At 35.9% G+C, this 15,154-nt stretch overlaps 1 protein-coding gene across 3 annotated transcripts in view; it reads left to right on the plus strand.

Annotated features, from left to right (window-relative positions):
* Window positions 1-15,154, plus strand: part of CTNND2 (catenin delta 2) — a 1,041,823-nt gene that overhangs the window by 546,791 nt on the left and 479,878 nt on the right. For all 3 annotated transcript variants that reach the window (XM_047768122.1, XM_047768109.1, XM_047768114.1), the window contains exons 4-5: window positions 12,566-12,600; window positions 13,555-13,671. In XM_047768122.1, the coding sequence (XP_047624078.1) occupies window positions 12,566-12,600; window positions 13,555-13,671 (152 nt within the window). The remainder of the gene's footprint in view (window positions 1-12,565; window positions 12,601-13,554; window positions 13,672-15,154) is intronic.

The raw sequence follows: 15,154 nt of genomic DNA on the forward strand, positions 1-15,154 counted from the left end.
TTTTCTTTCCTCTTTCATTAGTTCCTTCCTCTTTATTCCAGTATTTCCAATCTACTTTTAATTCTCTTTTAATTATTACATGGGAATAATTGAGTATCTTTTTGCATAGAGAAAAATCTATTCAGGGCAAAGAAATAAAGTGATCCCAAACTATACCCCACTGAATTGTTTTTTACTTTTTTATTTGGAAATGATCATAGATTCATAGGAAGTTGCAGAATAAAACACACAGAGAAGTGTCCTGTACTTTCTCCCAGTTCCTGCTAGTTACAGCATCGTCCCTATCATGACCAGGAAATTGCCCTTAGTACCATCCTCAGATTTCTTCAGAGTTACGTGCACTCTTGGGTGTGCGTTTAGTTCTATGCAATTTTAATACCTAATTAGCTCCTGGAACCACTGTCATAATGAAGATTCCAGACTGTCCCATCACTACTAAGCCTCTTCCTGCTACCTGCATTATAGCCACACCCACACTTATCCTGCCTCCTGAAGCCCTGACGGTCACTCTTCTGTTTTCCACTTCTCTAATTTTGCTGTTTTAGGAATGTTCTTTATCTCATTCCCTTAGCATAATGCCCTTGAGATCTTTTCCAAGTTGCTGCTTATTACATAAATCAAAAATCAGTTTCCTTTTTTATTGCTACATCCCTCTCCTTGATATGGATATATTATTAGCTTGTTTAACCATTCTCATGTTGCAAGACATTAGGTTGTTTCTAGTTTTTGGAAATTATCAATAGATTGCTATGAACATTTATACACCCATTAAACATTTGAATTGAACCTTCGAATAGTTTAAAGACCACTTGCTACAGCTCATCAGGAAGTAAAGCTATAATACCATGAAAGTGGTTCATGACTTTGACATAGTTTCTGCTCTGCAGGGGCACTAAAATTGAAGTTTATTTTTACAGATCAACTGTTGATACTCAGAGTCACGAAACATAAGATTCAGTTTTGTCTTTCCTGTAAAACAGCTAATAGTGATTTGCATAAATATCCCTTAAATATCTAAGGGGGTGTTAACTTCACTTATATTAATAAGACCATATCAATTTTAGCCAAACTCAGCATCCACACACTTATGAAGTCAGAGCAGGTGAAAGAAAAGCTGCGAGCAAATCGATGTGTTTTAAAGGAAGGGAGGATGAGGGACCCCCATATGTACGTACAAGTTAACACATACCTACACATGTAAACACACTTCTCACTCAGTCATGCCCATACACACAATCAGAGGAAGCTAGGAAGACATAAACCTGATACCTCCTTTTGCTCAGTGATGTCCCTGAGGTTAAGGTGCTCCTTTCACTGAGAAGACCCTTAACAATGGGGATAATCCTGGGATATTGAATGCAAAAGTCTAAAGCTTGGAACCTTGATAAATACACACCTCTGTCAGCAAACATATCAGCTAGCCTTCTCTTACTTAAGAAATCAGTTATGAATGATCAAACTGCAAAATACAGTGAACTTTCTGTTCACCCTCAGGATCAATGAACAAAGCATTCAGGTTAATCAAAGATCTAACAGTGAGTCACAGTGAACACCAAAAGAGATCATTAATATAACAATGTAGAATAGAGTAGGAAATGCTTAGCACATTAACTACACAAGATATTCAGTTTTTGATGGTTTGGGAAGCCCTTCAAAGTGAATAATTTCAGAGTCATTTGTTTAACAGTATCCCTGGTCATCAGAAGTTGCAATTTGTACATTCCATTTATGGAGCAGACAGAGATATTCCAGAACTGCATTGCCTAGTGTGGCTGGCATTCAGGCGTTTTACTTCAACTACTGTGAAATTCTTAGGTACTCGTACAGGCATTTAAGAAAATACCTTGCCTTGTCTGTGTGAGAGAAGTCTCCTCAAAACTACCGAGGGAAATAGAACGTGAGAATTCTCTAGTTTATAATTCACCATTTGTTCCTTCTTCCGATGCTGAATTTTACACATAATATGTCTGTTGTAATATAAGGACAATCAACTCCAAAACTATAAGAACGTTTCAAAAAGAGAAACTTGACTGTATGTTTTTCCCATGATAAGAATTGGCTTTGTGTAGATAGCACATTGAACCTACGGCTAATTCTTGATGGTTGCTAAAAACTCAAGTATGTATTCTGAAGGAATTAAGACAAAACAGAACTCCTCGTTAAACTGTCTGGCCAGCTCACAAACCTGACAGCATCATGATCCTCTGTGATAAACACTGGGGCCATGTGTATCCAGACTACGGTCTGGGAGCTTATCACTTTGCAAGTACCAATTGCCTGGGTGATTTGTCCTTCACCACCTGCAACACAATTAGCTTAGCAATATGAATTTCCCTGGCCTCAAACTAAAAAGAAATTAATAATTGCAATTTGGGGTCTGATTTATTTTCCTCCACAGTTTTGGAAACAGCAAACAGTCTTTAAGGTTTTTACTCTGGCAAGAACAGTGGCAGTTGTCTGGGGAGGCATCCTGTGCAGACTGATTGTAAAACTTAACGTCTAAAAAGCAAATTGTCTTCCTTTGGAAATCACAGACTGCCTTTTCTCCTTCCCTAGTTTAAAGTGGGGGGAAAAAAAAAGACATTTTAAATTCTACAGACTTCCGGTGGTGGCTCAGCCGTTAAGAACCTGACTAGTATGCATGAGGATGAGGGTTCGATCCCTGGCCTCACTCAGTGAGTTAAAGATCCCATATTGCTAAGAGCTGTGGCAGAGGTTGCAGATGAAGTTTGAATCCCAAGTTGCTATGGCTGTGGTGTAAGTCAGTGGCTGCGGCTTGGATTCGACTCCTATCCCAGGGAACTTCCATATGTCACTGGTGCAGCCTAGAAGAGAAAAAAAAAATTCTGCAAACCTTTTAATGTATTTGTGTGGTAATACGAATGCCTCCCAACACAGACAAGTGCAGTTCCATAGGTTGACCTATTGAACTTTTGGTTTTACGAGTAGTTTTCTCTCAGGTCTCTGTTCTTCTGCATGTGATGATGATAACAGTTTTTTTTATTTGTTTTTGAGTTTTTTGTTTATTATTTTTAAGTTATAGTTGATTTACAATGTTGTCCTCATTTATGTTGTACAGCAAAGTGGCTTATTATACGCATTTACACATTTTTTTTTTGTTTTTTAAATATTCCTTTCCATTATGGTTTACCCCAGGAGATTGGATATAGTTCCCTGTGCTATACAGTAGACCCTCATTGTCTACCCATTCTTTGTTTTTAATGAGTCCTATGTTCTCAGCACTGTTTTATGGGTTTTACATATATTACACAGTTAACTTTCACAAGGTCCCTTTGGGGGAATTTCTAGTAATGGTCCCATTTTACAGATGGAGAAATTGAGGCTTAGAGTAAGTGCTGTGCTGAGGGATCCCACGGCCCTGTGGACTGTAGTGCTATGAACACACCTCTTCATGCAATGGTCGCCCCAGTTCTGGGTGCTCACTGTCTGTTCCCTGCCAGGTCATGGGGAGCTGTCACTGTGTCTCCCTGTTCTGTAAGCCTAAAGCCATCCTGAGCACTCACCAAGGATTTGTGGTGACATTGTTTGACCATTTTCTCCAGGACTGGTTGTGACCAAGAACCTGGGCACAGTCACACCATTCCTGGGTATTTTCTTAATATCCCCTCTTCCTATTTTCCCATGTCTGTCCCCATTTTGACCCTCCCACAGTGGACTGCAGTGTACTCTGAGGGAGATACTAGCTTAGAATAAATCATATAAGCCATATAAACCACTTTAACAATGTTATAATAAACTCAGAAATAGTTGCATACTTACTCAAGATGTACCTGATCAGTTGATGTATAAACGACTTGATATTAACGAATTTAGCTGAGCCAGGCTCCAGTCTCAGAAGGCCTGGCTTTTCAGCCCACATACCTGGTAACACGCACACAGCCTCCTAGTTTAGGGGCTTTGTGGTCCACTATGTCCCTGTAAAATTATTATAATAGCTGTGGAAGTACATTTTGATGAAAATAATTAACGCAGATAGAAGATGTTTGATCTGAGAAAGAAAGAAATAAACATTGTAACTACACCGTGGAGCTGTCATGCCGTTCATTTGGGAATATATCACAGATGCTTCTAGAGACCATACTGAGCAAGAGACTGAAAGGAAATCAGTTTCACAGAAAGCTCTAGGGGAAGCAGGGTTGCTCGCCAACCACACTAATAAGGACTGGATACCCAGCACTAACATGCAAGGGCAACAGCAGTCTAAACAAAGCTCTGAGGGTACTGCTTCTCATCATTTTTTCTAAATATGTTTTATGTCCACAGTATTTGGGACTTTTGACCCAGGTCATTTTATTTTGCAACCAGTGGTTATTTTTGTGATGTGGCTGCATACAAAACCATATACTGAAAAAGACTATATCAGAATATGACCACAGGTCAATAAGAACATCGTAAATATAAGGCCTTTTGCTCCTATAAGCAACAATCAAATGTCAGTTCGGAAGCAATTCACTTCACCAGTTTTTCTGGCTTATGTTTTAGGTACATTGCTTAACTTGAAAGCAGACTAACAAAAAACTCATTGTTCCTTTCCTTTATTTCATTTTGAACTATATTGTGAGCACAAATACGCCACATGATACCATACATGGACTGATGCTTTGGGCATCCAAAAGTTGAAAAAGAAAATAAGAAAATGTATTTGAGCAGGTTCCTAACAGATAGGGTAGCTTTTGGTAATGGTTTACTTTGTGTCTTTTCCTGACATTAAGAAAACCATCTAAACTTTCATATATATTTTTTATTAGAAATGGTCCAGAGGTGGATAAGGAAACCATCATGCTAGAAATGATGAGGGTGAAAATGACTTCTCAAGGAACTCAAAGTTTATTCTTTGATTTAAACTAGCCCCCCACCCCTCACCTCATGCCCTCAGAACTTGAAAGTTACTGTTTCTTACTTGAAATGTTTAAACTATGTCAAACTTGAACAGTAGTAAAAGTGGTACTATCATTTTCCTATGTGCCAAAGAGAGAAAAAAGATTATATTCAAAACCATTTCTTTCCTCTATTTATACTTATGTATTTCAGAATTGTTTTGCCTCATTTGAATTTCAACTGTGAATGATTCTGACAATGATGAGACCATGCTATAGAATTGTATCACAGGGCTTTATGAAAGCATTTAACTAAACTTGTTTCTAAATGTAAGAATTAAAAATAAATAAGTAAATAAATGTAAGAATTATGTGACTTCCCTATTTCAAGTATCAAAGACATTCTTAGTGTTAACGTTTCTCCTTATTTTTCATAATATAAAACATGAGAGAGACAAAAGTGAAATTCCCTTTTCTTCCCCTCCTCAGACTTACTTCTCTGTTATTTCTCTCTAATTATATCTAATATGTGTATATATATTATCTATACATGTTATATACATGTATATTAGTTTAAACCCAAGAATAACCCTTGTGTGTTGAGAATATGTATGTATTTATATATAATATGGTTTAATCTATGCTTTAAAAATTTACATAATTGGGGTCATGCAGTATATATCATGTGCAATTAGCATTTTCCACTCTATATTTTGCCTTTGAGCCTTACTGATGTTGATACATTGTGTATCTGGCTAATTTGTTTTAGCCGCCAAATAGTGTTTATCCCACAAATACGTCATCTGTGATATGGAATTTTATTATTATATCTGTCCATTCTCCCAGTCCTGATTTCTTAGATTGTTTCCATTGTTTTGCTTCTGCTAACATGTAGGCATGAACAGTCTGGTACAGGTCTTCTGGGCTTAGGTACACAGGTTTTTCTAGAGGCTTTACCTAGAAGCAGATTCTCTGGGTAATTGGGTATTTGTACATATGACATTATCACGTATTAACTCGCAGTTCACTCAAGTGTTTCACTAATTTACTCCCCCACATACAGTTTGTGAGAGCTACATGTCCTCATCTCATCTCCAACACTTAGTACAGTCAGACTTTCTAATTGTTTTGCACCCTGTGTTATAAAAACCAAAGAGGTAGCTTTCAATTTCTATTCTTTCAGTTCCTAATAGAGTTAAGGATCTTTTAGTGTGTTCAGTGGCCATACATTTATGATTTTTCTGCTCTATATCAGTCATACATGTACTTGTTGACCTCTCTTCCATTTGATTGTTTAATCTCTATCTCATTGATTTGTAGATGTTATTTAAATGCTCTGGAAACTAATCCTTTGATTTATATATTTATTTTATTTTTTATTTTTATTTTTTGTCTTATTAGGGCTGCACCCACGGCATATGGACGTTCCCAGGTTAGGGGTTGAATCAGAGCTGTATCCTCTGGCCAATGCCCCGGCCACAGCAATGCCAAATCTGAGCCTCATCTGCAACCTACACCACAGCTCACGACAACACCAAATCGTTAACCCACTGAGTGAGGCCAGGGACTGAACCCACATCCTTTTGGATACTAGTTGCGTTCGTTACCACAGAGCCACAACAGGAACTCCTAGAAACTAACCCTTTGTAAGCTACATGCATTGCAAATATCTTCTCCCAGGATGTGGCTTGTTTTTTTCAACTTAGTTTTGGTGTTTATGCTTATGTTTTTCTTTTTAATTGCATAGGAGTTCAATTTTTGAGCCAAGGGTATGAACAGAATATTAATTCATAATGTGGCCTCTAGAAACAGATACCCAGGGACCTAATCCGGGCTGCTTTACTTGCTGACTATGGGACTTCCAGCATATTCCTTAAAAACTTCCTCAGTTTCATTATCTATAAAATGGGAAAATATCACCTCTCTCAAAAGGTTCATCATGAAGAATAACTATAAATCAGTTAGAATATCATCTGGTATAAGCTGAAAGCTATCAACCTAGCTACTAGGATTTGTGCTATTGTTATATTATTTTTAAAGTTCTTTCCTAGCTTTACCAGTTTATGTATCTATTATGTATATGTCTCAAAGCTAAATGTTACTTACAATAGTCTTTGTTATAAATATATACATTCTCACAGTAATTGGGCTCTGGAACTTACACAAAGTTTGTTTTTGTTTTTGTTTTTTTTTGTCTTTTTGCTATTTCTTTGGGCCGCTCCCGCGGCATATGGAGGTTCCCAGGCTAGGGGTCGAATCAGAGCCATAGCCTACGCCAGAGCCACAGCAACACAGGATCCGAGCCGCGTCTGCAACCTGCACCACAGCTCACGGCAACGCCGGATCGTTAACCCACTGAGCAAGGGCAGGGACCGAACCCGCAACCTCATGGTTCCTAGTCAGATTTGTTAACCACTGCGCCACGACGGGAACTCCTACAAAGTTATGTTTAAATACATATGGGCTTATATAAATTATATCTATATTTTTATTAAGTTTAATCTTTAGAAACTATTTCTATTTTAAGAAATAGCATTTCAGTAGTGAAATCAAAGTTTATTTCCTGAAATTGAACATGCATTGAAGTTTTGACAGCCTCAAAAATGACTTTTATATCAAATAAAATGATATAATTGTGAGTAATTCCTATCACCTGAAATAAGAGTGCCTGAGATATACGCATACCTTGTGTTTATCAAATGAATAAATAGTTGGCTTTTTAAAAGAGCATTCGCCTTAGAGCAGTTTTTAAGAGAGAGAATAAAATACTTAAAATATACAATTGTACAGAATCTGAATCTCCTAACAGAGGGAGTAAAGTGTTCACTTAGAGGAAATAAAATTCAAATGCAGTTTCTCCTGGGACTTCTATTTCCTATGATCGGTCATACTTTTAATGTATTTTAACTGTGCTAAAGGAATCAGGAAGCCATTTAAGTGATTAATGCTCTTTGTCTGCCCAAAAGTCTCCGCTTTGAGAGGATAGTTTCATACCATTGTCAATGGTATTTTTTCTGTTGTAATAAAAAAGCGTTTCTTCTTGTTTCAGTTGCACATAAAATTGAAACACTTTCCAAAGAGATGAACAAAAAGTAAATATTATGTTACCATGTTATGTGTAGCTCTGTATATGAAATCACCCGTTATTGTAGATGAGTGGCTAGATCTTAAAAGATGAGTAAAAGCAGGGCACCACCTTACTTGTGCTAGGCAGACCTGAGACATTTTCTTTCAGCTCCAGGATATGGAAATGAAAGGTGGAGAAGCAGGAAATGGCTTATGAACAAAAACAATGGCACATTTCTGTATTATTCAGTATGACATTTATTCTACCGAAAACAAACAACCCTCCAACTTCAGAGGTTTTTGGGGTTTTTTTGTTTGTTTGTTTTTTAAGGTGGTTTATCTCTCATTCATGTCATGTCTTCTCTGGATTGGCAGAAATCTTCCTTCCACATGGTTACTCAGGGACCCACCTCAACACAGCACTTATCAAGGAGAGCATATGGAGAGCTCATGCCCGCCCTTCTGTGCTTAGGGCGGGAGATGGCACTTGTAACCTCCTCTCGCAGACTTTCCCATGACCCATCTACATGCAAGGGGGCCGGGAAGGGTCTTCAGTATGCCTGAAAGGAGAGGAGAGTGGAGGCTTTGCTGAGCCATGGAAGAAACTTCCAGTGACTTGCCCACTCTTATTGCTTCAGGTGGAAAGTAACATGTATGACAAGTGTGTTTCCCTTTATGACTTTTTTTTTCATTGAATGGAAGAGTCTTTCTTTTTTTTTTTTTAATTTTGTGTTTTCATGGTCACACCTGTGGCATATGAATATGGAAGTTCCTGTGCTAGGGGTCGTATCAGAGCAGGAGCTGCAGGCCTACACTACAGCCATGGCAACATTGGATGCAAGCCCCTTCTGCAACCTGTGCAGATGGTTGCAGCTTTTGGCAATGCCATTTCCTTAACCCACTGAACAAGGCCGAGGATGAAACCTGCATCCTAACAGACACTGTTGGGTTCTTAACCCTCTGAACTACAACAGGAACTCTGATCGAATGGAAGATTCTTTAAATTCTCTACTGCTTTACAATTTTCAAAGGTTCACATATGTTTTCACATAATCCTATTTATTTTATCCTCTACCCCTGGTCTTGACCCTCCTTCCTTCTGTCTCTCCATTGGTAACCTCTAGGTTGTTTTCTATAACTGTGAGTTTGCTCCTTTGATGTTTATTCACTAGTTTGTTGTTCCACCTATATCCTACAGTACTTGTCTTTCTTTATCTGACATATTTCACTTACTGTAATGCCTTCCAAGTCCATCCATATTGCTTCGAATTGTCAACCTTTCCCTTTGATGGCTAAGTAGTATTCCATTGTGTGAGTATGTGAATGTATACACATACAGCACGTATTCTTTATCCATTCATTTGTTGATGGACACTTAGGTTGCTTCCATATCTTGGCTACTGTAAGTAATGTTGCTATGAACATTGGGATGCATATATCTTTTCAAATTAGTGGTGTGGGATTTTTGGATATATACTCAGGAGTGGAATTGCTGGGTCATATGGTAGTTGTCTTTAATTTTTTGAAAAATCTCCATACTATTTTCCACAGTGGCTGAACCAATTTATATCCCCACCAACCAAGGTTCCCTTTTCTCCATATCCTCACCAACATTTATTTGTGTTCTTTTTAATGATAGCTATTCTGACATGTATGAGGTGATATTTCATGGTTTTGATTTGTGTTTCTGTAATCTTTTCACATGCATCATTTCATGAACATCTTTGTATGTATCTGTTGGCTATCTCTATTTCTTTTTTAGAAAAAAAATGTCTATATTCAGTTCTGCCCATTTTTAAAATCAAGTTGTTTGGTTTTTTTGATACTGAGTTGTATAAGCTCTTTGTATATTTCAGAAATAAGTCCTTGTCAGCCCTATCATTTGCAAATATCTTCTCTCATTCATTAAGTTGTCTTTTCATTTTGTCAGTGGTTTTCTTTGCTGTGTAAAAGCGTTTAAATTTACTTAGGTCCCGTTTGTTTGCTTTTGCTTTTGTTTCCTTTCCTTTAGGGTATGGATCCCCTAAAATGCTATAATTTATATCAAATAATGTTCTGCCTATGTTTTCTTCTTCTTGTAGTTTCATAGTATCTGGTCTTAATCCATTTTGAGTTGATTTTTCTGTATGGTGTTAGACAGCATTCTAATTTCATTCTTTTACATGTGGCTGTCCATCTTGCCCAGCACCACTCATTGAAGAGACTGCCTTTTTTCTATTTTATGTTTCTGCCTCCTTTGTCATAGATTAATTGACTATAGTGTGTATATGTTCATTTTTGGACTCTATTCTCTTCCATTGATCCATGTGTTTTTGTGCCAGTACCATACTGTTTTAATTACTGTAGCTCTGTTTTATAGTCTAAAGTCAGCTCTGTTCTGTGAGCTTTGGAGTTGCAGAGATTAGTTTGAATACCTTCTGAGTTCCTTATGGTGTGTGTGGTCAAATTCATATATATGCATGTGTGTGTGTGTGTGTGTGTGTGTGTGTGTGTGTGTGTAATTGGTCAATAAGCCAGTTATCCCTCATCTACCAAAAGATACTTGTGATTATTATGAATTATCAGAGCTCAGGTATTCAACAAGTAGTTAGCAACGGACTAAACTGGTAAAAGGAAAGTAGTTGCAAAGAGATGGCAGTAAATCCTGAAAGATATAACATGAGAACATTTTATTGTGTCAAAAAAACACCATCTTGGTTTCTTTGGACTGCTGTACAAATTACTACAACTGAGTGGCTTAAAAGAAATTTATTATATGATAGTTTGTGAGGCCAGAACTTCAAAATCCAGGTGTGTTAACAGGGCCACGTTCTCTAGGAAGGCTAAAGGGGAGGATTTTTTTTTTTTTTAGCAGCTGCACCCAAAATATATGAAAGTTTCTGGGCCAAGGATTGAAGCTGAGCCATGGCTGTGACCTATGCCACAGTTGCAGCTGCAGCAACACCAGATCCTTAATCCACAATGCTGGGCCAATTCTACATGCTGTGTAGAATTGAACCAGTGCCTCCACAGTGACCCAAGCCTCTGCAGTCAGATTCTTAACCCACTACACCATGGTGGGAACTCCAGGGAGGATCTTTTCTTAACTCTTGCAGGTTCCAGTGGCTCCATTCATTCCTTGACTTATAACTCCAACCTCTGCCTCTGTCTTCACACAGCCTTCTCCTCTGTGTCTTTCTCCTCAAGTATCTTTAATAAGGACACTTGTCATTGGATTTAGGATGATCTCATTTGAAGATCTTTAACTTAATTACATCTATAAAAATGCTTTTCCAATAAGTACCATTTCACAATATCTAGGGATCTGGTGTGGACATATCTTTGGGGGTAAAACCCGCTACAAATACAAAAGCAATTTCTACCCTAATATTGAACGCCATTTACTAAGTGAACATGCTTTGTGATTTTCAAAAATTATAGGGTAACAATTCTGTTTTAAGTGTTAAAACTTTGCAGTTACATAACTACTATATAATGCTACATCTTTTTGATGCAAGAAAAAATTGCATTGGACTGAATTTGTAATGTTATCATTTCATGCATCAACTGTCTATAAGCTCTCATCATTGTAAAACCATTTTCCACTTTGCTAAAATGGATTGGCTGCAAGATACTCTAAAAAAAATTGTATGTCTCTTAAGGGACTACTCTTATATTCATGTATATCAATCACGGTTACTCTGAACTCTGATTTTATACCAGACTTCCCTTTTTTCCCCCACTAATGTATTCAGAACCCATCTCTAAGGTACAGATTAAAGTTCTAAAACCTACTTGCTGTTGTGAAACTGATGAGCTATTCATGAAAGCTGCTTGATCAGAGTAAAAGATCTAGTGAAGTAAGTGTGGGAAATCATTCTCAAAATCATACCTGTCCGTAATTGGCATCTAGATTTCTCACAAATTATTTATACATTAAAGAAATGGTATGTTGGAATGATTTGCCTATGTAGTGAAAGAGTTGTTTATAATTAGAAGTTTTGAATTTATTTATGTATTTTAATAAACCATTCAGCATAATATTTTTGTGCCTGCATAGATACAATCTGCACAGTACCTTTGGCATATCATTTATGTGAGCAACCCTTTCTGCCTGGGTCATTTTATGAGATATATTTGTAAAGTGAGGATTTGTGAACTGTGTATTAAATTGGTGGTAAAGTGTTATAATCATTATATTACTTAATTTAATATAAATAACTGGAAAGGGCTACATATGTCTAGAAGAAGGTACAGATTTATTTTATCTCTTTATAATGAAAATGGAGACAGTTACTTACTAGAATACATTACAAAGACTACATGGAATTATTCAGACTTGTATTTTAAAGTAACTAACATTGAATAGAACTGCAAATATGTGGAAACTGTTGTAAGGAATAAGTATAGTAGGTCGGGATTTGTAAAAAAAAAAAATGAGCTGTTCTGAAAATTATTGAACGTTGTCCATTTACAACATGCTAATAGCTGTGAATCAAAAGAAGTATACATCAAATGGATTAAAGTTAAGATTGTATCAAAATGGGATCCCTTTTCTTAATAGGAAATTAAAGGGTGTTCCATGGAGCCACCATTACTACACTTAATGTACCTTTTTGTCATATGTCTAGAGTTCTTTCCTTTCTAACCAATTCATGATAGCTATGTTCTCTTTTTTACAGTTCAGCAGAAGAGCAGTTTCATTGGCAATCACAAGGTATAGCTTCTTTTTTTTCTTAATTGAAATATAGTTGATTTACAATGTGTCAGGTCCTGATGTAGAGCAAGGTGATTCAGTTATATAAATATATATATAGGAGATATATATATATATATATATATATATATATATATATATATATATAATTTGTCGTATTCCTTTACTTTATGTTTTATTACAAGATATTGAATATACTTCCTATGCTATACAGTAGGACCTTTTTTAAAATCTATTTTATATATAGTAGTTTGTATATGCTAACCCAAACCCCTACTTTACTCCTCTCCCAACCCTTTCCCCTTTGATAACCATAATGTTTGTTTTCTGTGTCTGTTTTTTGAATAAGTTCATCTGTCTCATTTTAGATTCTACATATATGGTATTTGTTTTTATCTGACTTACTTCATTTAGTGTAATAATCTCTAGGTCCACCCATGTTGCTGTAAATGGCATTATTTCAACCTTTTTTTATAACTGAGTAGTGTTCCGTATTTGTGTGTGTGTGTGTGTGTGTGTGTGTGTATCTTCTTTATTCACCTGTGGGTGGTTATTTAGGCTGAAAATACAGCTTCTTAATGAGCATTTACACTTCCTTTCACATGTATCTATATTGATTAATTTTTTAAGAACTATAGAAAGAGACTTATGATAAAGAATATGATAATACCATGATACTAAAATAAATGAAGTAGTTATGATGCCTCAAGATTTCATGGGAGTTAAGCTCTCCCAATTTCCTAGTAACTTTATGTTCTTCATGAATACATAGAATTGGCTGGCCTTGGTTTTCAATGGTTGTTGTCCAAGGGTTACAATGTGATGATGTCTAATGAGAATTTCATAAAGGTAATATCTTTGGTTAAGATATTTTTGATTATTAAATGATAGTCTCAAGCTCTAACATTTACATTATCAAGTGTTTGTTCATTTTTTTTAAATATTATATTTCAGATGGTCAAAAAGATATCGAAGATGAGCTTACAACAGGTCTTGAACTGGTGGACTCTTGTATTAGATCACTGCAGGAATCAGGAATACTTGACCCACAAGACTATTCAACAAGTGAACGTAAGTCAAATGACAATTAAGCTTGAAGATAATTAATATATAAGAGCATTATATGGTTAATATCAATATTAATATACTAATTCTTAATGTAATAATATTCATATCATGATCAGTATCTTTAGGATTTCAAGATTTGTTTATACTTATTTTATCCATTTCACTCTGCTTTTATCTACTTTCTTCCTGCATTACTCCACACTAACTCCTATTTGGTTATAAACTATCTTAAGTCAGTAATTGGCATCTGGATTTCTCGCATTTATTGGCATATTGGTGATTCTCAGCAATTTTCTGATATCCCTTTTGGCATTTAAACTAGCACATTGTATGAACTCACCATTTAGTTGTTTAATCAACACTATGTCTGCCTTAAAGTTAACTGTCAGTGCTTTTTTAAAATAAATTATTGTTGGTCGAGGTTTTAAACAGTGGAGCAAAATTATATTACAAAATAGAAAAAAAATATAATCACATTAAAATTAGGATACATACTTTTGGATCTACAGAATCAAAATGGAAGCACAAGGAAAATTACAAAGCAAATAAAATAGCAACATTTTATAATGAAAATATAGTGGTATGGTAGAAAACTGCACTCAGAGGAAATCATAATTTTATTCTTAAAAATAATACACCGGGAGTTACCATTGTGGCTCAGCAGTAATGATTCCAACTGGGATCCATGAGGATGTGGGTTTGATCCCTGGCCTGGCTCAAAGGGTTAAGGGTCTGGTGGTGGTATGAGCTGTGGTATAGGTCACAGATGACGCTCGGATCCTACATTGCTGTGGCTGTGGCATAGGCCAGCAACTGCAGCTCCAATTTGACCTCTAGCCTGGGAACTTTTCTATGCCATTGGTGCGGCCCTAAAAAGAAAAATAAAATAAAAGACAAAATAAAGGATGGTGTACTGATTTGGGGAACACTAAAAAGAACTAAATAAACCAAAAGAAGCTAGAAAGATGGAAATAATAATAAAAGCAATGCAAAGATAAAGTAATATAAAAAAGTAGAAGAGATAAATAAATACTAGAAGAGACAAATAAAATAGAAAGGATAAATACATGAACTTTTTAAAAACCTCAAGTCAACTAACAATCCTGAACTTTTGAAATTGAAACACTCTGCTACACACAAGAGAAACGGAAAGAATTTTTAGTGTTCATTTTTATTTCTGCAAAATTCAAAGATTACCTACAAGGGATGTATCTTTATTATAGGAAAATTACATGCTTCAGTAAGATTTTTTGAAATACCTTTGCTAATTGCTGAATTTTTTTCATTTTTAGAAAAATTAGGTAGTTTATGTTATTATGTACTGAATTATCTTTTCAAAGATTCCTAGGATTTTAGTTATTTGATCTTTTGGTAGGCCCTGATTCCTTATTTGAAGACAGGAAAAGAAAAAAATAAAAATAAAAATAAAACAAAACAAATGAAAAAATAAAGCTGATGAAAGGGCCATTGAAAAGTTTTATGCTAA

Source organism: Phacochoerus africanus, chromosome 1 (assembly GCF_016906955.1).
Source record: "Phacochoerus africanus isolate WHEZ1 chromosome 1, ROS_Pafr_v1, whole genome shotgun sequence".
NCBI lineage: Eukaryota > Metazoa > Chordata > Mammalia > Artiodactyla > Suidae > Phacochoerus > Phacochoerus africanus.